Consider the following 26882-nt stretch of genomic DNA (forward strand, 5'->3'; position numbering starts at 1 on the left):
GAAAGTCTAAATTCCAGATATGCGGGTCTTTGCACAAGCTAAATAAATAGGGACATCCGTGTGCATGCAAGAGTGTATGAAGTATTGGGAGCGTGCCTGTAAAACACAAGCCATGTTAGAAAGGAGAGCGAGACTTAAATTAAGCGAGACATAACTAGGCCCAATAATAGGGGTGTCCCAATTCTAAGCTCTCATGTGGATGTGAGGCAGTGGATAAAAATCCCGGAGTCCCAGATCAACATTTTTTAATCAATGAAAACATAAAAGGAGTTTAAAATGGTCATAAATGCTGGAAAATGCTTGCATGTACCAGAGCATATCAGACCAGAGAGAGCGCGCGTGTGTATCTGTGTGTGTACACCATCACCTCCCTCTACAGAACTGCTCACCCGTGTGTCATAGGTCCTATACTGCCAATAGCGCCTTTAGCCCAAGTGGAAGTAGCAGGCTTGAGCTACATGAGAAAGCGAACCTATTGAAATGCTGTTCCACTCTAGCGTGTCCAGGAGCAGTGCTGGTGACAAGCAGAGGAAGAGGTTAAATAGGTGATTTAGAAGAATTCTCTTTATGCGGAAGCTGGTGGTGGCCACATTCCTGCATGGAAACTTACCGCCCCTGCTTTGAGTAGTGAGGGAAGGAGGAACCACTCCAACCAGTTCTGACGAGGAGAGATCAGTGGTGGACACATTCCAGGTTCAGTCCTGCCCGGCCGAAGTGCTCCTGTCCAGAGCACGGAGTGGGTCTGGGGGGGAGCGCCAGCCGTGGAACAGAGCCTGGATGGCTTCTGTCTTTGCAGGGCAGCTGCAGGCCTGCTCCTGTGCTATAATGTGCCCTACGTCTGCTGCCAGAAAGGCACCGTGTGCAGTCCCCAAGCCAGGCACGGTGCATAGCTGGGGCACTACTCCCCATCCCCCTCAAATGTTTGTGGAGCTCTAGGGTGGCCATTCTGTCTGGGATCTGCAGAGGGGAGGAGAAAAGAGACTCCTGTTCCCCCTTCTCAGCCCACCTTGGGATCTCACAGGACAAGCCAAACCCCTGGATGTAAGTGCTTCAGAAGAGACTTAAGTCAAGCGGTGCTCCCCGCTCCCCAGTGCCCTTCCCCTCAGACAGCACCCCACAGCTTAGGTCCCAGCCTTTGCACTGGGTTTGCAGGCTTGCTCCTGTGTCAGGTCCCAGGGTTCTGCTCGTGCGGCTGCAGCCGGGAGGCCCAAGGCCCAGGTGATGTCAGCCCTGCCCCCCTTGGCTATCGGGGGCCACGATTTTCACTTGCAAACCTGGCCGCTCCTTCCAGTGCTGTGGTGGGAGGGAAATGTGCCAGATTGACAGCCCTGGGACTTCAGTGTTAGCCTGGGCAGCGGCAGGGCAAACCTCACCCACGCGCCGCCCCGGAGCCTCAGGTCACACCTAGGAGGGCCGTCATCCCTCAATGGGTGGGGGGAGCACGGGGCTCTTGTGCGGGCCCTTTTGGTCCTTGACCTCTCGGCTGAGTCTGATCCAAAGGAGCCGAGTGATGCTAAATGCGGGGGGTGATGTTAACCCGTCTATATGCTCAAAACGATTAACAGAACTGCCTGCTTCATGCCCCAGCCAGGACACTACTTCTTCTCGTCGGCTTGACCAGGCAGCGCGGGTGATTGTACTGTCATTTTTGCCATGGTCCTTTCTGACTCGCTTTCAAACCTCGGCTGTGCTGGGAGCACCTGTACCAACTCCTGTGGTTGGTTCTTCCGAAGCCCACTTGCTCTGACCGTGACTAATCCTGTCTCTTCCCTCTCAGGTGCCATCTGCCAGCCCGTGCATCTAGCTATATCCCGAGCAATGGGCCTTCCCCCAGCTGACAGTGCTCACCATTAGCAGCTTCGTCCAGAAACCCAGCCTCAATTTTCCTTGGCATCAGTTCATCCCCTTAGTCCTCATTGTATCGCGTTCAAGCACCCTAAGCAATTCCTCTCTTCCGTTCCGCCCCCAAGCCAGCCAGTGTGATTTTGCTTGCTACTCTCTGAGCTTCCTGGAGCCTGAGCTCTTGCTTTCCGGTGATGAATTCCCTGCGCGGCAGTGAGAGGGGTTAATTGCCACCCTGTCTGCGATGCCTACCCTTGAATCTCCATGTCTATGCTTCAGTCCATGGCTTCTTGGGCTACCACCTTCCGAGCAAGTCCTTCCTAGGACATGGTGGCTGTGTAGGAACTTTGCGGTTGTCATTCTACTGCACGCCATGAATGCTCAGAATTTCTTGGGGACATCAGTATTCGAACTCAGACCCCCAACCCTACTTGCTCCAGGTCTTCGGTGGCACTTTGGCTGCGGGTCCTTCACTCGCTCTGGGTCTTCGGTGGCGGGTCCTTTAGTGCTACCGAAGACCCGAAGCGAGTGAAGGATGCGCCGCCGAAGACTCAGAGTGCCACCCGGTGAGTACAAGCCCCATGTGTTTTTACGTGTTTGGGGGTTTTTTTTAGTCATCTCTGCCAGGGCCCCATCGAAACTGTTCAAATTGGGCCCCGCACTTCCTAAAGCCGGTCCTGCGTGTACAGTCACATGGCTGGGAATGGGGGTCATGTTGGCAGGGGTGGGCCCATGCCAATCCCAGAAATACTGGAATGTCTGGTATGCTGGGAATGCATGAGGTGGCCACCTTAGCTGTGGCTATGCCAGCGGCCGTTCAGCCTCTGAGCATGCCTGGTGTGAATTAGATGTTTCCAGAAGCCCCAGTCTGTCTGAGCTGATTGCTCATGCCGTTCCAAGAATGTATTCCCTTCTCTCCCATCAGCCTGCCTCCTGAGTACCTCCTAAACATGAAGCCTACCACTCAGGCGAAAGGAGAATCCCCATGAGTTGTTAGCAGTACAGGGCCTATGACACACAGCTGAGCTGTTCTGATTCCATCCAGCAGAGGGTAGCAGTAATGTACCCGCTAGCCAGCTCATTGTTACCCTGAGTGCATTTAGAGGCAGACGTCGTGATCCTGACCAGTTTCTATGTAGATAGCTCCCTCAGTCTTTCCATGGGTATTTTCTCCTCCCATCCTAATCTCATCTGAGGGTATGTCTACATCTACAATTTTGCAGCGCTGGTTGTTACAGCTGTATTAGTACAGCTGTATAGGGCCAGCGCTGCAGAGTGGCCACACTTACAGCAACCAGCGCTGCAAGTGGTGTTAGATGTGGCCATACTGCAGCGCTGTTGGGCGGCTTCAAGGGGGGTTCGGGGAACGCGAGAGCAAACCGCGGAGAAGCAGGTCTCCTTCCCCGGGTTGCTCCAGTGTTCCCCGAACCCCCGTGCAAGCAGGTTTCCTTCCCCGCGGTTTGCTCTCACGTTCCCCGAACCTCCCTGCAAACCGCGGGGAAGGAGACCCGCTTGGGGGGGATTTGGAGAACACCGGAGCAAACCGCGGGGAAGGAGACCTGCTTGATTACCAGAGAGGTATCCTCAGGTATGCTGGGATACCTGCTTATTCCCCGGAGGTCAAGAAAAGCCCTGGTAAGTGTCTACACTTGATTACCAGCGCTGGATCACCAGCGCTGGATCCTCTACACCTGAGACAAAACGGGAGTACGGCCAGCGCTGCAAACAGGGAATTGCAGCGCTGGTGATGCCCTGCAGATGTGTACACCTCCTAAGTTGCAGCGCTGTAACCCCCTCACCAGCGCTGCAACTTTGTGATGTAGACAAGCCCAGAGTTCACAGCTTTTTAATTTCCTCTAGTTTTTTCTGTCTGCAGGAGACTATTACAACTCTCACCCCGACTGCGCTGACCCAGGGTGTGTCTCCCAGTCCCTCCCATGCTGAGATGTATTTGTTTGCAGTGACGTTGCACTGCGAGCTCCTGTCTAGTTTGTGACAGTCCGGAGATCTGTCACCCCTCTTGCATCACTGCTACTGTGGGGGGCCCCTCCCTAGAACTATGTAGTCAATCCCCCTGACATACAGGTGGCCTGTTGTTCTAATCTCCCCCCATCACGTCTCAGCAGCCCCTAGATATTCAGGGGGGTCTTTCCCATTCTTTGGCTGCTCAGGAACCAGTATTTACTGAGTGACTCACAGGCCAGGAATGCCACTCTTGCATAAAGTCCTTTAATTCACCTGCCCCCGGGGAGAAATCAGGTGCGACTATGTATGAGGTCAGAGCTCCATGCAGCTGAAGGAGCATTATCCCACCTGACCATGCACAGGGGCACAATCATGACATGCTAACAGGAACTCCTCCAAGCTTGTAGATAAGGGCGGTTTGCATATAGTCCTGAGAGCTCTTCCCCTGCATTTCTATGCCCTTTGCCGGTTGAACAGGCCAGGGGGGAATTTCCTGATTCGGCTCCTCTAAGGGTCTTGGAATTTGGCTGGAGGAGTGGGGCTGGCTTTGGTTTCGCTCTCTGTGGGCGCAATCTCACCTCCCCAGGGCATGGGCAGAGAGAAGGTTTGGCCTCTAGGGCCTGGCTTGAGCAATCTGCCCTTTGGGAAGAAAGAGGCCAGAGAGGATCAATGAAAAGGGCCCTGGCGCATGGCAGGGAGAGCTGGACCAGGATGGGAGTGAGAGTGAGGGCAAAGCCCAGCCATCTCTGCTGCAGTAGGGGGACTACGTCCTCGCTTTGGGGTGGGCCAGACCACCCCAAAAGACCTTCTTGTTGGCCCCCCTCCATAGGCCGAAGTATTGGCCACTTGCATGGAAGTGGCCTTTCATTTACTCCCCTAGGTGAAGGGGAAGGGGATGAACATTGATCCAGTGGCCTCCTTCCGCCCAGCCAGGCAGCAGTAATGAGCTGTGCCTGGCCCTGATGCCTTCTGCCCAGCCTCAGACTCACTGATCACCCTGGCTCCATGTGGCCTAGGTCCTACGAGTCCAAAGCTCCTATCATAACCAACCCCAACATAATTGGGGAAATCAATTAGGGCAAGGGATATGGATGAGCTAATGCAGATCTGGGGCCACACAGCAACTCAGATGTTGGTTTGAGGTGATTCGGTTTGGCATGTCAGACACCTGGAAATTGCTTCCACTTAAATAGCCTTTTATACAAGATGGGTAACAGTAACTCATTAGATAACTCAGCAGTGTTATTTTAGTGTCAGACATGCCTAAGGGCATCAGATTTGTTTATGTGCTAAATGTTGCATGCATCAAAGGATATCCTGGCCTCAGTGAAGAGTTTATATAGCAGTGTGAGTATATTGTCCAACACAAAAGCACTACGCTGTGTAACAGTTAAGGTTGTTCAAGGACAAAAACCATTTACCCAAACATTAAAAAAGTAAAAAAATCCAAAGTTATGGCAAATACATGACAAAGCAACCCAGCAACAACCTAGAGAGAGCCTAAATTTCAGACATTTCTATCTATTGTACTCCTATGCAAACACACTACCAAAACAACCTTAACTCTGCCCCTATCATTATAACACCTGCAGTCTTTCTTACCTAGAGGCAAAGGTTCTATAAACATGAGATCAGAGTGTTGCATATGAGAGCACACTGCAGGTCAACCCAAATCCTTTCCAGTACATCTAACCCAGAGGTTTTCAAACTGTGGGGCATGGAGGAACATTCGGGGGGGAGGGAGTGAGAGATATCAGGTGGCTGGCAATGCCCTGGGGCTCGGGTGGGCTTAGGGAGGGAATGTTACCTCCACCCTCGACTCACCTCAGTGGGCCACCTGGTTTGTCTGGGCTGGGAGGGGCAACCAAAAATTGTAACTTGAGGGGGGCTCAGCTCAAAAAGGTTTGAAAACCGCAGCTCTAACCCCATCATATATGTATCTGTACTTCATGAATTGGTAGAAAAACTATTTAATAAGTGTTCTAGACATTTCATTTTGCAATCCCTCTCAGAGATTATTTTGGTTGAAATTTTCCCCAAAAATACTCTATTTTTCTATAAAAAAGTGAAATCAAAATGATTTTTTTAAATTGTAAAGTGGAAATTGTTACTTTCTTTCATTTTTTTGAAAAATAAAACATTTCAGATTCTGATTTCCTGTTGGGGTGGAGGGTAATTTTTTCCTCTCTTCCTATTTTTAAAAATGTTCTTTCTTTTTATTCTGCTGGAAAGGGGGAGAAAGTTTTTAAAAATGGAAAAAAGTGATGGGAAAAGATTTTTTTTTTCTCATTTGTATTTCTTACTGCCTTTCCCCCTTTCCAATGAGGGTCAGAGGAGGAAGCAATCAAGCAGAGAAAGGGGGAAAAATACTCAAAATTTAAAACAATTTTTGGTTTGCCTTTCAAAACAAAAAAATGAAATTTTGATTGCAAAAATGAAATGAAACAAAAAAAAACCCGTAATGTCCTTTAGAAAATGCTGTGGTGGAATTTTTTTTGGCAGAATTGAAAATGTTCCATAAAAATGTTCGATTCTGCTAAAAAGACAGCTTTTTGTCAAAAACAAAAATTCAGCGCTCTGAAGATTTGGGGTGGTTTGATTTAGGGGGCTAATTCTGGATCATGTTTGGGGCACTCGTTCAGGTTTGAATCCTTTCAGACGTTTTAAATCACGTGTAGCGGTTCCCACGGATTTCTGATCATCCCGCTGGCGAACACAATTATGGCATGACTTGGCTGCTTCGCAGCTAGATGGTGCGTTCCTGTTCTAGGCATTATGATGATGATCAGATGTCAGTGCCGCACTGCGAGGCCTGAAATACATGCCTGATTCGCTCCTGGTCCGGCAGGGCGACGTAAGCACAACATAAGTACAATGGTAAGGCCGTCGATTCATAACCTTTCAGGCCAGATCAGCTCATTATGATTATCTAGTCTTACCCCCTGCATTGCACAGGCCATAGGCAGAGGGTGCAATCTACAGCAGCCTTCAATTTGCTGTACCCTGCACCAGGGGTCAAATTGCCCCAGAATAAAGGTGGTACAAAGTGGGCACGAAGTCCCTCCCCCTTTTTGTGCTGCGGCAGGCCAGAACAGGGGCATTTCCTGCAAATGTTGTGACCCCCCCCCCTTCCCCAGTGCCTCTCTCAAGCAGGAGCAGGACAGAGCACTGTAGCTGTAGCTAAGGACCACTGAATAGCACTGGCACTGCAGTGAGTGCCCCAGCTCCTAGGGGTGGCATGGCTGTTTCCCAGCCGTCTGGCTAAAACTGAGCCCAGAATCAGTTTAATAGCTGTGTGCCCGTGGCTGTGAGGGGCTGGGCTCTCTAGTGCTCCAGGCATCAAGAGGGGGAGCAGAGTCTCACCTGGCATACCTCCTCTCTCTCTCTCTCTATCCTGATCCCCTCGGGGGGCTGCCTAGAGCCCATCTCCTTTGCCGCAGGGTGAGGCTGGGTGTGTTAGTCATGGCCCCTTGGGCACAGCCAGGAGAGGAGAATGACTGTGCTAATGTATTGCGAGGGTCTCCTTGCTACGTGTGGTGTTTGGAGCAGGTACCCCTGGATCGGAAGTCTCATTCCCACGCACACTGAAGGGAAATAAACACATTACTGTAGCAACTAGGGTCTCCCCTACTCATTAGGGCTCAGCTCCGGAGCATGGGGCCAGGAAGGATCCACTCCCTGTAGGAAGTGGGATGAGGGGGGTGCACGACTGGAGTGGCAGGTGCCTCTGTCTCCCATTGGGTACTGACCTGCAGGTCTGTTTGTGAGCAATGGCCCTGCTGTTGCCATGCAGGAACGGCTGGCTAGGATGTGGTGTGCATGCTGTGGGTGGGGAGCAGGGCCTGGCCATGCTGTGCTGAGCACACACTGCACCTTGCCAGCCAGAGGTGAGTGCCCATTGCTGTGGTTAAGGTGGAGTCACTTGTTCCATTATACACCTAGAGTTTCAGGGGGTTGGATTTCGGGGGTGCTTCCTGAGCACCATTCTTCTGGGCTGGCTCACTGTTTACACCAGGGTGCGGCCTTTGGAAGATTTGGGCTAAAGTCAGAGGAAGGTGCTGTTCAGTCCCAGGCCACTGGTTTGCTATTTCAGTTCCCTGGGGGTTGAACTGCAGCATATATGGCTTTTTATCGGCCTTGATGATGGTGCACGATTAGCTTGTGGAACTCGCTGTCACTGGAGGTCACTGAGTTGAGTGGGGCTCAAAGTGAGCTAAACATTCACAGGGCCAGCGAGGACACCCCCAGTTACACTAGATGGAATTAAAAACATGCACGGAGTCCTGACTGTTCTCGGAGAAAAGGCGACAGGACTTGCTAGGCCACTGGTCTGATTCGGCCCGGCAGTTATTTATGTGCAGTTTTGTAACATGTCGCCTTCACCCACAAAATGGGATTCCAGGCCACACCAGTCCAAGCCCTTTCCCTGTATTACAATGAGACTTCTGCTAAATCTGAGGGCATGGCTGCACTTTCAGCTGTACAGCCCGCTGGGAGTTAAACCTGTCTTCGTACAGCTGAGTAGGGAAAACGCTGCAGTCTGGCCACACTGACAGCTGCCAGCGCACTGGCGTGGCCACATTTGCAGCGGCATTGGGAGCGGTGCATTATGGGCAGCTATCCCAGTGTTCAGGTGGCTGCAACGTGCTTTTCAAAAGGGGGAGTGGGGTGGAGTGTGACAGGGAGCGTGGGTGGGGGGGGAGAGAGAGTGGATTCTTGGAGTGCAGACACTCTGTCAGCACCTTGCCTTGAAAGCAAACAGCAGCTGTTCGTTTTTTTCCTTATAGACCAGAGAAGCAGCCGCTCACCGAAAGGGACACTTCCCGCCACCCCCTTCAAGCAAACATTAGCTGTGGGCCTTCCAAAGGGAGCCCCCGTGCCTTCCTCTACTCAGTCACAGCAAACAGGAGCTGTATTTGTTGATAAGCAGCTCCCCAGCCCGGAGTTCACAACAAAACCAAGAGAGGCATCGCGACAAAACAAGGAGAGGAACCTTCACTTAAAAGGATTATGGGGAGTTTCCGGAGGTCAATCACTGCGTAATAAGATTACCCCCCGTTTACACTGGAGCACCAGCATCTCAGCCACTCTGCAGCAGCTGTTATTTCTCTCGGGGAGGTGGAGTACCTGCGGCGCTGCAGCCACGGAGATCCAGCACTGTATGTGCCTTGCCAGTGTGGACGGGGAGTGAGTTACAGCGCTGTGGGCGGCTTTATTGCGCTGTAACTCTCAAGTGTAGCCAAGGCCTGAGTATGGTATTAAAGTGATAATCCGGAGTTCGCTCCGAAGCAGGGAGAGAGAACAGGTCTGGCTCAAATAACACCACACTGTAACATTCCTCCTGCTCTCCCCTCTGCACCAGGCTGCCAGAAGTGTCTGTTCCCCTAGGGCTCTGTGAGCCATCTAGAACCTTCCCATGACCCATGTTTGGGAAACAGTGTTATTCTCCAGTGACAGGGCTTTAAAACCAGCCTTCAATTGAATCCGCACAGCAATCTCTCTCCTGCTAATGAGGTGCAGTGGGACTGCCCCACGTTGGGAGAGACAGGGGTAATGTTTCTGCTTCGCAGGGTGGAAGTTCGGGACCCAGAGGTTGCTCTAGAGAGAACGTTCAGGTAACGTCCCACCAGTGGCCTTTCTCCTGGAAACAAAATAAAGGAATGAACGGCAAAAGCCCCTGCCTTCGAGTAGTGTGAAAAGTTATGCCACAAAACTAGGGTGACCAGATGTCCTGTTTTTAAAGGCATAGTCCTGTTTTTTGGGAGTTTTTCTTATATAGGCGCCTATAACCCCCCACCCCCGTCCCGTTTTTTCACAGTTGCTATCTGGTCACTCTACACAAAACCATACATGCAGCAACCCAATATCTCCAAACAAGACACTCCATTGCACATGGGTCTCTTCCTGAGAGAGGATGAGGGAGCACACGGGACAGCTGGTAGTCACTTGACTGGATTAGACACCTAACTTCCATGGATTTCAGGTAAGCACCAATATAGAACAGAATATGTTATTAGACATACTTTCTAGTCAACCATCTCTCTTTGTCTCTCTGTCACATGCTCTCTCTCTCTCTCTCTCTTGAATTCAGTGTCTTTTTTTGGCCAGACAAGCTTGAATGGAAATTGTGAAGGTGTAGAAAAGAAAAAAAACCCAGATCTTTTGTGTGGAGGTCGGTAACATCTGCACTCTCAGGCATAGGTGCTGGATCTAGCGGTGCTGCTGCAGCCCCTGGCTTGAAGTGGTTTCCATTAGATACAGGGTTTACAGTTCGGTTCAGTGGTTCTCAGCATGCCCAGTATATACATTGTTCCAGCCCCCCTGCTCTCAGGACTTGTCTATATGTACAGCTCCACTGTAGCACTTATTGAAGATGTCATCTACGCTGACGGGAGCGCTTCTCCGGCAGTACTCCACCTCCCTGAGAGTCAGTAGCTATGTCCATGGGAGAAGCCCTCCCGTCTCCAGTGCGCTGGCTACACTGGGGGTTAAGTGTGGATTTTCCACACCCTGAGTGACATAGTTATACCTACACTGCAAATGTATGTAATGCAGGACTCAGATGCTCACATGTACGCACACAGCGTTACAGGCAAATTGCCTTTCTCTGATCACTTCCATTGTTTGATAGTTACTTCGGGGCTCAGTTTGTTAGACTATTACGTATGAACTTGGAAATGAAAGCCTAGTCAGTTTCTTGGTCACATATTTGCTTATTGCACAGTAAAACTTTGCCAAAGCTTGGATTTCATTTCAGTTCTGAGGCATTGTTTCCTGGTGTGAGGCTAGAGAAAGAGCAGATGGATTGGATATACACACACAGGGATAGAATGTACATAGCAGCTATGGCTACGCTAGTGTAAACTTAGTTTCACCACTGGTTTTGCTTCATTGGGTAATGGCAACCGTAGAAAAACTAGTGTAGATAAGGCAACTGCATCGGTGACAGTCAGACCTATTCAGTGGTTGAAACCCATCCTGGGAGGAAAATACAATAGATCTTTTCCCTTACAGATAACAACAGAAGAACATAGGAGCTGCAATCCTGGATCAGACCATGGTCCGTCTAGCCCAGTATCCTTCTCTGACAGTGGCCCATACCACAGCTTCAAGGGGCACTGTACAGAACAGGGCAGTTTTGGAGTGATCCATCCTTGTCTTCCACTCCTGGCTTCTGGCAGTCAGCGGTTTAGGGTGGCCCCGAGCATGGGGTTCCATCCTGGACCATCTTGGCTAATAGCCATTGATGGACCTATCCTCCATGAACTCCCAGTTGTACTTTTGATTATCACTATGTCCCATGGCAATGAGTTCCACAGGTTAGTTGTGCATTGTGTGAAAAAGGACTTTGTCTTGTTGGTACTCAGTCTAATAGCATCAGGTGACCCCAGGGTTTTGTATTGTGTGAAAGGGTAAATAACACTTCACTATTCACTATTTTCACACTGTTCATGCTTTTATAGAGCTCTATCATACCCCCCCCCCCAGTCTTCTCTTTTCTAAGCTGAAAGGGCCCAGTCTTTCAAAACTTTCTTCATACGGAAGCTGTTCCAGACTCCTAGTCAATCTGGTTGCCTTTTTCTGATCCTTTTCCAGTTCTAATGTATCTTTTTTTGAGACGGGATGACCAGAACTGCATGCAGTATTCAAGGTGTTGGGTGAACCATGGATTTATATGGTGGCATTATGATATTTTCTGTCTTATTTTCTATCCCTTTCCTAACAGTTTCTAATGTTTAGCCTTTTTTGACCACAGCTGTGCATTGAGCAGAAATTTCCAGAGACCTGTCCACGGTGACTCCAAAAATCTCTTCTGTGAGTGGTAATAGCTAATTTAGACTCCATCGTTGTGTATGTATAGCTGGGATTTTTTTCCCCCCTAAGGTACATTGCTTTACACTTATCAGCAGTGAATTTCATCTGCCGTTTTGTTACCCAGTCACCCAGGTTTGTGAGATTTCGCTGTAACTCAAGATAGGCTATTGCTAAAGAGAGTCTCAAGCCACAAAATTCAGATTCAGATCACAGTTGAGATTTCAGACATCCCCCTAAATTCATGTGTGTTTGGCAGTAGGATTTTGGCTTGAGGCCCGTTCTGGTGATATAACAACGTTGAATTGTTGCCTGTATTTAAGTACACCTCTCTGCTACATGTGGGGAAGTTATTTAAGATGCCACCACATTAGACTGTGTTTCCGATGCTGAAAATATTTGGTTGGTTTGACAACATGTTAGTCATTCCCAGGCTGAATCTATTTCTGATACAGTCGCAGTGCCAGGAAACTGGACACATTGGGAAGATTTTAAGTCTATGCATGATACCTTTTAGGATCCATGGACAATGCCACCATTATTGTTGATTCAGACCCTTCCTAGGTCCTTGCAGCCAAGCGATGTCTAAATCTGGCCCTTTCTTTCTGCACAAGGTCTTCAAGGGCTGCTCTACACTAGGAAGTTCAGCTGACCCAGGAAAGTCACTCCAGGGGTGTGGAAAATCCACCCCCTCCCAGAGATGTAGTTAAGCCCCCCTAAACCCCTGTGTAGACAGCATTAGGTTGCTGGAAGAATTATTGGGGCATTTGTGCTGATGGCAGCCCCTCCCAGGAAGTGATGCCCTTGGGGATGAAGGGCCTCGGTGGTCTCCCGGTGCCCAGCGGGTGTCTGTGACCAGGAAAGCAAAATGGCAAGAGGGCCTGGTGTGGGGAGCTCGTTCCCAGCGCCTGAGCGATAACCACCCCTGAATCCTAGCCCATCGCCCTTTGACATGGCCTGGGGCAGGGGGCAGAGCCCGTTGGCGTCCTTGGCCCCGGGGCAGCAGTCCTGCCAGCCCAGCAGCTGAAGAGTTAAAATACCTGCCGCCCAGGCTCCACCTCGGTGAGCGGAGGGCAGGAAAGAGGCAGATGCTGGGAGCTGCTGAGCCGGAGGCCAGTGAGCATAGAGGGCTCTGTGTGCAAGCGGCAGGCAGGGAGGAGGGCCGGGCGGAGCCGAGCCGAGCCGAGCCAAGCCAAGCCAAGCCAGCCTGCCCCGTGGCTCCCCCAGCAGTGGAGCCCGAGGACGAGGAAGGAGGGAGCGAGGACGCCTCCCAGGATACCAGCCGGCAGCACCGCTAGCATGTTGCAGTGGTGAGTGCGCCTGGGCTTTCCCCCGGGGAGCTGGGGGGCGGGGAGATCAGCCCCCCTCACTTTTCTCTCTGATGCAAAGAATCGGCTGCTCAGCCGGGCCGATCCGGGCTCTGCCTCCCCCGCCCTCGGACCGGCTCGGCGCGTCCCGCCTCGGGTGAGCTGCGGGTTCCGAGTTCGGGGGCGCCCCTGGGGGGTCCCTGCGCCCCCCCCGCAGCTACAGCGGGGAGCGCGGCCATGCCAGGGGCGGCTGCTGAGGAGCTGGGTGAAAATCGGGGGAGCCAGGCTGGGGGACTCGGCATTTGCTCCTCCCCTGTCCGGTCCCCGAGGCTCGCTCGCCTCCATCCCCAGCGCGGCTCGGACCCAGAGCAAAGCCCCCCAGGGGACCTCGCGGAGCCACTCGTGCTGCTCCCTCGTCTGGGCCAAAGCTTGGCTCGAGCTGGGGGGTGTCGTCCCCGTCCTCCCCCCCATCCTAGCAGCGGCCCAAAGGCTCCCTGGAGTTTCCCCGCGGGCTGGCTCGGGGGAAGGTAAAAAGCATTGGGGGGGGCGGGCAGTGTCCAAACCCAGCCGCCCCCCCCCCCCGCTTCCAGCGGCGCCCCAGCGCTCAAGCGATCTGTTCCCCTCGGAGGTGGGGGCACATCTCCCCCCGGGGCTCGGCTGCTGAGATTTTTTTCTCTCCTTCGTTGCAAACGGTACCGGCATCTCTGTGCACCCGGCGGGGCGGCTCCTCAATGCAGGACACTGTTGCCCATTAGAGGAGCTGTGGGGGGGGGGGGGAATGGGACCAACCCGTCTCGCAACTGTGGCAATTAATTGGTTATTCCAACAGCTCCCCCCGTGGAGCCGGGGAGGTGCCCGTGCAGGGGCCCCACCAGGACTTGGTTTTCCTGACATTTTTTTTTCACTGTAAAATCTCTCTCCCTTCATAACCCCAAGACAGGGACAAGTCAGCGGAGAGCCCTGGGCTGCCGGCTAACCGGGCGGCTGTCACGGGTCATTGCCCCTCCTGGCTTCCGCGGAGGCGAAGGGCACGAAGTCCCCTCACCTGCAGTGCCGAGAGCCAATGGGACTGGAACTTCTAGTCTGGAACCCTGGGGTTCTAGATCTGATCTCCCCAGTCCCCAGGTGCGATTGGCTGTGAGATCCCTGGGGTCTCTGTGGCAGAGCCCGCTTGATAAGTGAATCTAAAGGAGGAATTAAAGGCGAGAGAGACATTCCAGTCCAGTCAGTGGAAAGCCTGCCTGACTCCCCAGAGACTTTGGATTATGGATGGACTCAGGGGGGTGGGGAGAGCTTCTATTGCATACACTGGGCCAGCATCCAGAATGGGAACTGTTTATTCTGAATTAGATTGATAAAGGCTTGGACTATATTGCAAGGTGGCATGACACATCCAAAGGTGTGTCCTACAAGCTGGGGGACGCCAAAGAAGAGGCAAGTGTGAGCTGAGTTTGACCAACTTAAAGCACCCTGTCCTGGGAAAGAGTTTGCTCTCAGGTGAGTTTCCTATGGGTGGGGCTCCATTGACTTCTGTGAAGCTACTCCTGAGTTACAGGGGTGTGAGTGAGACCAGAATCCAGCCTGGGGTAGCAGCTTTTCCTGCTCGCCCTCCTTCAGTGTGTGAGTTTCACCTGCACAAAAACAAGGAGGAGTCGGTGGCATCTTAAAGACTAACAGATTTGTTTGGGCATAAGCTTTCGTGGGTAAAAAACCCACTTCTTCAGATGGATGGAGTGAAAATTACAGAAACGGGCACAAATATCTATTGGCACATGGAGAACCAATACTGAAGGCCAATTTAGTCAGGGCGGATGTGGTCCACTCCCAATAATTGATGCAGAGGTGTCAATACCAAGGGAAGGGAAATTACTCTTGAAGTGAGCCAGCCACTCTCAGTCCCTAGTCAAGCCCCAGCTGATGGTGTTTAATCTCAAATGAATTGTAGCTCAGCAGTTTCTCTTTGAAGACTGTTTTTGAAGTTGTTTTGTTGAAGGATGGCTACTTTTAAATCTGTTATTGATTGTCCAGGAAGATTGAAGTGTTCTCCTACTGGCTTTTGTATGTTACCATTTCTGATGTCTGATTTGTGTCCATTTATCCTTTTACGTAGAGACTGTCCGGTTTGGCCAATGTACATGGCAGAGGGGCATTGCTGGCACATATCACATTAGTAAATGTGCAAGTGAATGAGCCTCTGATGGTGTGGCTGGTGTGGTGGGGTCCTATGATGGTGTCGCTAGAGTAGATTTGGGGACAGAGAGGCAACGGGGTTTGTTGGGGATTGGTTCCTGGGTTAGTGTTTCTGTGGTGTGATGGGTAGTTGCTGGTAAGTATTTGCTTCAGGTTGAGGGGCTGTCTGTAAGCGAGGACTGGCCCTGAGATGATGAGGCGTTCAGCTGTACAGAACGCAATGCCATTCACAGCCTCAGAAATACCTCTGACATTATGATCGAAAGGGCTGACAAAGGAGGTGCTGTAGTCGTCATGAACAGGTCGGATTATGAACTGGAGGCTGCCAAACAACTCTCCAACACCACATTCTACAGGCCACTATCCTCTCATCCCACTGAGGGCTGCCAAAAGAAACTACACCATCTGCTCAAGAAACTCCCTGCTCCAGCATGGGAACAAATCTACACGGACACACCCCCAGAGCCTTGATCAGGGGTATTCTATCTGCTACTCAAGATCCATAAAACTGGAAATCCTGGATGCCCCATCTTCTCAGGCATTGGCACTCTTACAGCAGGGTTATCTGCTTATTTGGACTCTCTCCTCAGACCCTACAACTCTCCTCAGACCCTACAACCCTACGCTACCAGCACTCTTCACTATCTTCAAAACACCACCGACTTCCTGAGGAAACTACAATGATCTTTCTGAAAACACCAGCCTGGCCACCAGGGATGTAGAAGCTCTTTACACCAATATTCCACATGAGGATGGACTACAAGCTGTCAAGAACAGTATCCCTGATGAGGCCACAGCACACCTGGTGGCTGAGCTTTGTGACTTTGTCCTCACCTACAACCATTTCAGATTTAGGGACAACCTATGCCTTCAAGTCAGCGGCACTGCTTATGGGTACCTGCATGGCCCCACAGTATGCCAATATTTTTATGGCTGACTTGGAACTGCTTCCTCAGCTCTTGTCCCCTAGTGCTCCTCCTCTACTTATGCTACACTCATGACATCTCCATCATCTGGACCCACAGGAAAGAGGCTCTTGAAGAATTCCATCCGGATTTCAACAATTTCCACCCCACCATCAATCTCAGCCTGGACCAGTCCACACAAGAGATCCACTTCCTGGACACTTCAGTGCAAATAAGCGATGGTCACATAAACACCACCCTATGCCAGAAACCTACTGACCACTATACTTACCTACATGCCTCCAGCTTCTATCCAGGACACACCACACGATCCATTGTGTACAGCCAAACCTTAAAATACAACTGTATTTGCTCCAATCCCTCAGACAGAGACAAACACCTACAAGATCTCTATCAAGCATTCTTAAAACTACAAAACCCACCTGGGGAAGTGAGGAAACAGATTGACAGAGTGAGACGGGTGCCCAGAAATCACTTACTACAGGACAGGCCCAACAAGGAAAATAACAGAACTCCACTGTCCATCACGTACAGCCTCCAGCTAAAACCTCTCCTGCGCATCATCATCAGTCTACAACCTATCCTGGAAAATGATCCCCCACTCTCACAAGCCTTGGGAGACAGGCCAGTCCTCACTTACAGACAGCCCCCTAACCTGAAGCAAATACTCACCAGCAACTACACACCACACCACAGAAACACTAACCCAAGAATAACCCCTGCAACAAACCCCGTTGCCTTCTGTGTCCCCAAATCTACTCTAGCGACACCATGATAGGACCCTGACTAAACTGGCCTTCAGTATTGGTTCTTCACTTGTAAGATAATTCCCTTCTCCATGTGCCAATAGATATTTGTGCCCGTTTCTGTAATTTTCACTCCATGCATCTGAAGAAGCGGGGTTTTTACCCGCAAAAGCAGATTCTCTTAATTTATGGGCCAGATTCCAAAAGGATGTATAGGAGGGGCCAGAAGTCACACATCAGTGAGCAGGGGAGAGTTTAAGGGAGTGCACTTCAGAGTTATTTGCGGCCAGTAGAAGTTGACATGGAGAGTCTCTAGTTAAGCGTTACCCAGTAGCCTCCCTCTGGGACCATTGTTTCTTTTACATGCCCATCCCTCCCCAGAAAAGCAGATGGTAGAAAATTCTGGGTGATCTCTGCAGGGAAAGGACTGTGGCATGAGTCTGGAACCCCTGGGCGAGGAATATTCAAAGCAAAGTTTCCAATTCCCTCACATTTCATACAGTCTCAGATAAATGCATACATATAAAATATCACATACAATATCTATCCACCTTCCCATAACTGTTTATTTCCATACTCTTTGCTGTAACCAGAGCTACCATGAGGGTGTTTTTTACATTATTAATAGATAGAAAGAAGTTATAGATGCTTATAAATGATCAGTTTGGGGGTTTTCATTCGTTAAAAAAACAGTTTGATTGTAAATCTTCAGGTTTTACATTCAGTTAAGTGCCATTTAATTAAAAAAAAACATAAAGAAGAATTATTTACAAAATCTGGCATTGTTGTTCGATATAGTGACAGGTCCCTTATAAAATCTGTCTAGCCTGACAAACATTTCATAAAGTTTATTGAGGGTAAGAGGAAACACAAGAAAATTGGGAACTCTGCAGATCAAACCTAATGTGCAGAGGATTGGGCAAAGAGAGACAACGAACATTATAGAAAGCATGATCTCTGCACCGAGCTATGGGAATCCAGAGGCTTTATAGAGCATCTAATCTCTGCAGTAACCCTATATAATTTATAAAAACAAAGAAATTCTCACAGCAAAAATGTGAATGAAGTTCAGGTTATTCCCATGGAGTGTCACAGCCAGTGTTGCCACCTCTCATGATTTTATCACATAGCAATATTGGATGTTTTACTGAAAGCCCTGGCTGCTGGAGATAAGTGATGACACGTGACTTGCAGCTTTAATTTAAAAAGTACATTTCTAGCCCATGGCTGTGGAGAAAAGCTTGTAACAGGGACCTGAGTGCTCCCTAGAGGCTCAAACTGGAAGGACAAGAAAAGGTACCCAAAACTGATTTTAAAAAAAAGCTCATGATTTCTAAGCCAATCTTGTGATTTTGAGAGGCCTGTGATGTGATTTTTGTATGCAGTGTGTTGTAGCCATGTTGGCCCCAAGATATCAGAAAGACAAGCTGGGAGTAGTAAGATCTTTTACTGGACCAACTTCTGTTGGTGAGAGAGACACGCTTTCGAGCCACACAGGCTATCTACACACACTACAGCCTACATCAGTACAAGTTATGTCCCTCTAGGGTGTGAATAAGCCACCCCTTTGAGCGCCAGTGTGGACCGTGCTGTGTCCAGCCAACGGAGATACTGCTGCTATTCACTCACAGGTGCTGGGAGTGGTTTTGTTTTTTGTCTTTTTCCTGTGTGCGTTGATTCGAGAGCGTAGTGATTTGCCGGGTTTCACTCACATACTTGTTATTGGAGGATTGAGTGCACTGGGTGAGGTGCATCACATGTTGGGATAGGCACGTGTAGGACCCGTGGATCTAGACAGGTGTGTTGTGGGGGAGTATTCATCATTGCAGCAGTGGAGAGCTGTCCGCAGGCTTTGCATCTGTGATTCTGGCAGGGTCTGGTGCCACTTTGAGTTAGTGTGTCCTGGTCTGTGGGGAACTAGCTGCTGCTGCTAAGCTTGGAGAGACTGGGGGGTTGTTTGAAGGGCAGAATTGGGGGTTCAGGGAAGATTTCTTTCAGAATAGGATCCCCATCAAGTATGGGTTGTAGTTGTTGATGATACCCCGTATCGATTCCAGTGTGGGGTGGCAGATCTTGCAATCTTTGAACACTTTGGGGATAGCGATACTGAATTTCCCTCAACCAGCCAATAATTACATACAAAATAGGCCCTACCCAGGAACAGGCCCCTCCTTTGACCCATTACTGTGAAATTTTCCAGAAAAATTCTCACGTACTGTGAAATAATAATTCTTTCCTGGGTGCTGGCTGGTGAGTCTTGCCCACATGCTCAGGGGTTAGCTGATCGCCATATTTGAGGTCAGGAAGGAATTTTCCTCCAGGGCAGATTGGCAGAGGCCCTGGAGGTTTTTCACCTTCCTCTGCAGCTTGGGGCACGGGTCACTTGCTGGAGGATTCTCTGCAGCTTGAAGTCTTTAAACCACGATTTGAGGACTTCTGTAACTCAGACATAGGTCAGGGGTTTGTTACAGGAGTGGGTGGGTGAGGTTCTGTGATCTGCAATGTGCAGGAGGTCAGACTAGATGATCATAATGGTCCCTTCTGACCTTAAAGTCTATGAGTCTATAATCACGGAAATGCTTTTCCTCCTTTGTACGGGACACGAACCAGACACGGCTGTGGTGAGTACGTTAGAAATCCCAGAGCTGCTGCGTATGAGATAGCTTCTTTGTGATCGTAACTCCGGAGCTACTACTGAGTAGCCTTCACATTCAAAGCATTTCCTGATTGCTGCAGTTTTTCCCCCTGCAACTTTAAGGAAATGCCCTGACTGTTGAAACCAAAAGTGATCCTGCAACAAAATCCATTGTGAAAATCAAAGAGCGCAGTGGAACCCTGAAAGACTTTGTCTCCCAAACCACAGGCTGCTCCTGCTTGAGCTAACGAAGCCCCCTTGTTCCAGGTAAAGCATAGCCGGATACCTAGGTTTTCCCTATGCTGCAGGCAGCCACCGGATGGCAAACTGCGCATGGACTGGGTTTGTGCAGGCCACACATGCCACTGGGTGGCTTTTCTCTATTGGTTCGTAACATGATAACTTTTGAACGGCGCACCTGATCCATTCCAAAATGTCAGGGAATGTTCCAGGCATCCCAGGCCAGAATCCTATTGATTTTGGGGGGAAATCAGAAAAAAACAAAAGGGGAAAAACGTGAAACACGTGAGCCCTCCCGCCATCTGATTATCGTAGGTATAGAGAGTTGGGGAACAAACACCCCTGCTGTGGAGAGGAGAATGGGGGATCTTGGCATGGGGGGAGGAGGAATGAAGGGCACACAAAAGCGTGTGTGTGTGTGCATTTTGAAGGATGCTGGTATAGGGGAGGATGGAATGGGGGGCACACAGGGGAGGAGGGAATTATCCTTGACAAAGAGGAGGATGGGAGGGTGGTACAGAGGCAGCTTGTGGGGTGCAGGATGCAATGCGCCCCTGATCTGTGCAGTGAACTTGACCTACACCAAGTGTGTGACCCGCTAGTAACCGCTATCAGTTAGATACAATGGCTAATAGTTTTGGCTATAACGATGTTCAAACATGGGTGGAGCGTAAGTTTCCAGGGAGATTTTAACTCTGTGCCAAATTGCCAGGGAGTCACAACCAGCTGCTTCAGAGCTAGCGGGACCCCACGGGCCTTAGAACCAAACCAGCACTTCCAGCCCAGGGACCAGTTTTAAAACGATCTGTTACCCGGAATGAATTTGATCAATTTTCTTCAAACTTGGCGGCAATGTTCGCCTTCACCTTCAGCAGTAACCTGCCTAGTCTCAGCTCAAACAAACCAATTCTGCCAAGCCGAGTTCTGGGGGTGAGGGATGAACGTCAGGCATTGAGGGTTGTCATGCCATAATGCAAGAGCGATGAAGAAGCAGATTGGTACAAGACTGGGATATTGGGGGCCTCAAGCAGAACATTTGTAGCACCCCAGAAATGCAATATTGCATTAGCGCAAAGAGAGGCAAGAACCCTGAAAGCGAGGACGAGCAGGGCAGGGATTTGAAGGCGTGGGGAGAAGTGATGTCAGATTGACAGGCCAGGACGAGACCTGGGCTTGGATAGAGCCCCATGGGACCCCCACAGAAGGTGGGAAAGGGTCTGCCAAAAGAGCGGCTGGTGCAGGGACCAAGGGCAGAGGAGGGAGGAGGACGTCAGAGGATGGTATTTGAAAGGCCAAGAGAAGAACCGATTTCAAGGAGGAGGATGTGATCGGCAGAGAGGGGACAAGTACGGAGGGTGGCTGAGGCTGCTGGAGACCAAATGAGAACAGTCTCAGTGGGGTGGAAAGGCTGGAAGCTGGACGTAGGGAGGGGAGGTCCGGGTTGGTGCTGGATGAGAGGGCTGTGAGGCAGCAGCTGTAGATGGTGTGTTAGATGAACTTAGTGATGAGAAGCATGGGCAGTGGGTGGAGCCCCCCTTTGGGGAGCCTACAGCTGCGGCTCCAGGCACCAGCACTCTAAGCACGTGCTGGGGGGGAAGCTGCGGGGGGTGCCCTGCCAGTCACCGCGAGGGCGGCAGTCATGCAGCCTTCGGCGGCGCGCCTGTGGGAGGTCCGCCGATCCCAGAGATTTCACCCCTTCTGCCTGCCCCTCAGCAGCCAGAGCCCCGAGCCACAAGACCCTCACCTGGAGAAGCCCCAAGCGCGCCCCCTGGCCAGAGGAGCCCCGGGCTGGCTGAAGCTCTTGAGACACCCCCCACGCACACCTGCCCAGAGGAGCCCCAGGCTGGCTGAAGCCCCAAGACACCCTCCCCACCCCACCCCCACACCTCTGCCCGGAGGAACCCCGGCCTGGCTGAAGCTGGAGTGCCCCCCCTTGACTGGAGGAGCTCTGAGCCGTCCAAAGCCCAAACCTCACCCCCTCTCCTGCAACCACCTTGCCCAGAGGATCCCCGGGTCAGCCGCAGCCGTGCCTCCCCTCCCCTCCCCAGACCCAAGCTAGCCCGGGGAAAGGGTCTCTTCGAAGACGCTTTTGATATGCATCATGCAAGTTCCGGGGTGGCCGAGGAGGCAGTATTTGCTACTCAGCTTCCTGGGTTCCTCAATAATCTCCCTGGAGTCGGACCCTCTCCAAACCCCTAATCATTCTAGTTGCCCTTTTTTGAACTTTTTCTAATGCCAGTATATCTTTTTTGAGATGATGATTCCACACCTGTACACAGTATTCAAGCTGTGGGCGTACCATGGATTCCTATAAGGGCAATAAGATATTCTCAGTTTTATTTTCTATCCCCTTTTTAATGATTCCTAACATCCTGTTTGCTTTTTGACCGCCGCTGCACACTGCATGGTCGTCTTCAGAGAACTATCCACGATGACTTCAAGATCTTTTTCCTGATTCGTTGTAGCTAAATTAGTCCCCATCATGTTGTACATATAGTTGGGGTTGGCGGCAATTAGGACTTTCCCCCAAGGGAGGGGGAGGAGTAGGGCGACCAAATGAGATGAAGAAAATATTGGGACACATTGGGGGGGGCTCCGCTGGCGGAGCAAAAAAAAAAAAAATAAAAAGCCGAGTGCTGCTGTCGGAGGAAGAAAAAAAACAACCCCCCCCCCAAAAAAAAATAAAAAACAACCCAGTGCTGCCGGCAGAGTGAAATATCGGGACAAATCGGGCAGGACCCGGGACAACCGCCCAAATATCGGGATGGGCCCTATTTTATTGGGACGTCTGGTCACCCTAGGGAGGAGCGGGGACACAGCATGCTCAGGGGAAGAGGTGGAGAAGAGGCAGGGCAGGGGTAGGGACTTGGGGAATGGGGTGGAATGGGGGCAGGGCGAGGGGAGTGCAGGGGCAGGAAGAGGTGGGGCGGCAGGTGAGCACCCACCAGGCAGAGGGGAAGTCGACGCCATAGGGGCGAGTGGTGGGTGAGCGAGGGTGGGAGGTGAAGAGCCAGCGGTGGGCCAGGGGATGAGGAAAGGCGTGGTGGTGGTGGGCCTAAGTGGGGAGTGGGTGGGATCTGGGGCAGAGTGGGGGCGGGGCCTGGGAGGAGTGAGGATGGACTGTGGGCGGGGCTGATGGCACCCCAATGTGTCCCAGTATTTTACTGTTGTGATCTGGTTACCCTAGTTGTTATGTCAGGGAGAAATTACAAGGAGCATGTGAAGGCAGGAGGGGTTGAACGTGCAGTGGTTTGAGAGTGCAAATGTTGAAGACTGAGAAAAATTTGCCCCAAAACTTTGACAACAAATGTTTGGTGAGAGCCATTGAAATAATGACCTGAAGCGTCTTCCTACCCTCTATATGAATGTGAAAGTAAAGCATATGTACCTAGACCTGGGCATAAAACCCACATTTTTCCTGTAAAAAATGTTGGTTCACATTTTTAGGTTGAAAAGTTCCCCTTCTTTCCCCAAAGGGTGTTCAGGACTTTTTCAAAATGGAAATTTTTGTTCAAATCGCCGTTTTAAAATAAAACAACAATTTTCATTTCACTTTAGCTTAAAATATAGGGGTGAGGGCAAAATATGGAGGCGAGGGTGGGGTTGGTTCCTTTTTCCCCTTCAGTTTAGAAAACACCTAAACAACATTTTAAGTGGAAATGGAATCTGATCGTTCAAACTGACATTTCGACATAAAGCATTGTTCTGATTTGCTTTTTCTTCCCCTTACACCAAAAATGTGAAACAAAATGATATTTTAAGGCACTTGGAAATGAACATTGATTTTGATATTTATGGAGGAAAAATAGAAAATTTTCACTAGAACTGACCCTGCAAAAAAATTCAGTTTTGATGAAACCCTATATTTCAGCAAGAAAACGTTCTGCCCTCACTCTTTTAATGATTATCGTTTTGTGTCTGATATTTACATGGTGTGAATTTGTAAAGCAGCTAAAACTTCTTAAATGAATAGACAAAAAACGTCAATTGGCTTTACATGTACCCTGGAGTGGGGCTGCCTTTCCTCCCTCTCCCTTAACCTATCCTAGATAAGTTCATGGAGGATACATCCATCAATGGCTATTAGCCGCGATGGGCAGGGATGGTGTCCCTAGCCATTCAGAAGCTGGGAATGGCTGACAGGGGATGGATCACTTGATGGTTACCTGTTCTGTTCATTCCCTCTGAAGCACCTGGCATTGGCCACTGTCAGCAGACAGGATACTGGACTATACGGACTATTGACCTGACCCAGTATGGCCATTCTTATGTTCTCTCTGTTTGTCATGCTCAGTTTCCCTCTCTTATGTAATAACCATTGTCTGGGATTTGCATTCCAGTGTCTCTCTGATTGTAAGAATAAAAGATTCTTGCACAGAGTGGGCTGGCCCCATAGATTCTACCCCAGCTGACAGCATCTTTGCTTTAACCATATATCTTGTCTCTTTAGGAAGAGGACAATCTACAAAAGTGTCTGCCTGTCCTTTGTGCTGGTGATCATGGTGACGGTGCTGCAGAGGGGGATGACTCCTAGCCATTTCATGCAGGGCCAGCAGCAGAAAGAATTGCACCAAGAGCCCGTGAACACTCAGAAGAGAGATGGCAGCTTCTCCAAGACCAACAACTTCTGGAAGAGCAAGAAGGAGAAGCCCCACCTGGAGGCAGAGGGAGTCACTGAGAACCAGGTGAAATCCTGGGACGTCACCACTATCAATTGCACGGCCAACCAGAACATCAGCAAGATGGACTGGTTTAAGGGGCTGGAGCCCAACTTTCGGCAGTTCCTGCTTTACCGGCACTGTAGGTATTTTCCCATGCTGATCAACCACCCGGAGAAGTGCAGGGGTGACATTTACCTGCTGATTGTGGTCAAGTCCATCATCACGCAGCACGACCGGCGGGAGGCTATCCGAAGGACCTGGGGCCAGGAGAAAGAGGTGGATGGGAAAAAGATCAAGACTCTCTTTCTGTTGGGCACGGCCTCCAAAGAAGAAGAGAGGGCCAACTACCAGAAGCTGCTGGATTATGAGAACCACATCTATGGGGATATCCTACAATGGGATTTCCTGGACAGTTTCTTCAACCTCACCCTCAAGGAGGTCCATTTCCTAAAGTGGCTCAACATCTACTGTGACAACGTTCGCTTCATCTTCAAGGGGGATGACGACGTCTTCGTCAGCCCCAGCAACATCCTGGAGTTCCTGGACAACAAGAAGGAAGAAGACCTGTTTGTGGGGGACGTCCTGTACAAGGCCAGGCCGATCCGGAAGAAAGAGAACAAGTACTACATACCTAGTGCCCTCTACAACAAGAACCACTACCCACCCTATGCAGGTGGTGGAGGTTTCCTCATGGACGGGCCCCTGGCCGTAAAGCTCCACAAGGCCTCGGAGACCTTGGAGCTGTACCCCATCGATGACGTCTTCCTGGGGATGTGCCTGGAAGTCCTCAAGGTGGGGCCAGTCAGACACGAGGGCTTCAAGACCTTCGGCATTGTGAAGAACAAGAACAGCAAGATGAACAAGGAGCCATGTTTCTACCGGGGCATGATGGTGGTTCACAAACTGTTGCCTCCGGAGCTGCTTGAGATGTGGAACCTGGTCCACAGTAACTTAACCTGCTCCAGAAAGCTCAACGTCCTTTAGCGTGTGGCTTCCCTGAGGAGCTATGGCAGGAAGGGCTGGAGCATCTAGGACCTTGTTCTGGGGGGTGAGGGGAAAGAACCTAGAACCAGATGAAGGCAACAAACTATTCTGGGACTACACCAGAGCCTTCCCTTCCGGTGATGAGAGGAGAGAGACTGTTTGGGGGGAGGGAAGGTTTCTAATTGGGTATTTTTGTACTGTACTGTGTTTTTTATCCCCAACTGGGTTGAGGGGTTGCTGAAAAAGGAGAACGAGACAAAAGAAAAAGAGAGAGAGAACAGGGATCATCTCGGGGTGCTACATTTCAGGAAAGATGTGGCCAAACTGGGGAAAGTCCAGGGAAGAGCAATACAAATTATTAACGGTCTAGAAAACATGACCTAGGAGGGAAGATTGAAAAAATTGGGTTTGTTTAGTCTGGAGAATTGATGACTGAGAGGGGACATGATAAATTTTCAAGTACATAAAAGTCTGTTATAAGGAGGAGGGAGAAAAATTTTTCTTGTTAACCTCTGAGGACAGGACAAGAAGCAATGGGCTTAAATTGCAGCAAGGGCGGTTTAGATTGGACATTAGGAAAAAACTTCCTGTCAGGGTGATTAAGCACTGGAATGAACTGCCCAGGGAGGTTGTGGAATCTCCATCATTGGAGATTTTTAAGAGCCATTTAGACAAACACCTGTCAGGGATGGTCTAGATAATACTTACTCCTGTCGTGAGTGCAGGGGACTGGACCAGACAACCTCTCGAGGTCCCTTCCAGTCTGACGATTCGTACTAACTAGCACATGCCCTGCTCTGCAGTGTCCCTGTGTCATCCTCTCCTCCCCTTGCCTGGGAGCGCCTGGGGGATTCCTCTCTTAAGGGGAAGGGGAGGGGGAGATTGCAAATTTCAAAACGAGCACCCAGTGAATCTCAATTTCGTCTGGCCAGTGCAGCTTCCCCAGAGCAGTCGCACGTTGCCCCAGATCAATAGGCTGCAGCACCCCCATTCTAATGGCTTCATTTGCCTATGGCTCATCAACCACCCTGGACAAGTACCCTTCTAACGCCAGTGCCTGCTGGTCACTCCATTGTCTCTCCAGCCAAAGGCGGCACGGCCTGGAGTCATCAACCAGGGATTCTCTCCCCACCCACTAGGGTTGCCAGTTCTGGCTGGCGTATTCCTGAAGGTTTCATCACATGACAGCATCTTCAATTCCTGGAGACTCCAGGACCATCCTGGTCCCAGCCCTGGGAGACACGACCCTCCCCCAGCTGGTCGTAGTGCCACCCAGGAGTTTTGTGGTGCTAGTTCCACACAGGATTTTCATTTCCCTTCCTGTGCCAGCGACTGTGGCCCAGAGACTCTCTGAGGACACTGCCAGCTGCCTGACAATGGCACCACTCCGGAGGAAACTCTGTAGCCAAGGAGGCCATTTCGTGGCTGGGTCAGGCCTAGCAGCAGCCGTGTAACCACAGCAACGGGTGCTGGGTTTCTCTCCCACCTGAGCAGCGGGCAGGCTGGAGTCAGGGCTGGAGGTCTGCAGCCCCACGCCTGGCCCTCAGTGGAGGGAGGGAATGAGACATTCTGTT

At 50.6% G+C, this 26882-nt stretch overlaps 1 protein-coding gene across 1 annotated transcript; it reads left to right on the forward strand.

Annotated features, from left to right (window-relative positions):
- Window positions 1-12730: 12730 nt before the first annotated feature.
- Window positions 12731-25621, forward strand: B3GNT7 (UDP-GlcNAc:betaGal beta-1,3-N-acetylglucosaminyltransferase 7). The gene is made up of 2 exons (XM_030575370.1): window positions 12731-12929; window positions 24114-25621. The coding sequence occupies exons 1-2, from the start codon at window positions 12919-12921 to the stop codon at window positions 25306-25308; spliced, it is 1206 nt and encodes a 401-aa protein (XP_030431230.1). The 5' UTR covers window positions 12731-12918; the 3' UTR covers window positions 25309-25621.
- Window positions 25622-26882: the final 1261 nt, after the last annotated feature.

This window comes from Gopherus evgoodei, chromosome 9 (genome assembly GCF_007399415.2).
Source record: "Gopherus evgoodei ecotype Sinaloan lineage chromosome 9, rGopEvg1_v1.p, whole genome shotgun sequence".
NCBI classification, from domain to species: domain Eukaryota; kingdom Metazoa; phylum Chordata; order Testudines; family Testudinidae; genus Gopherus; species Gopherus evgoodei.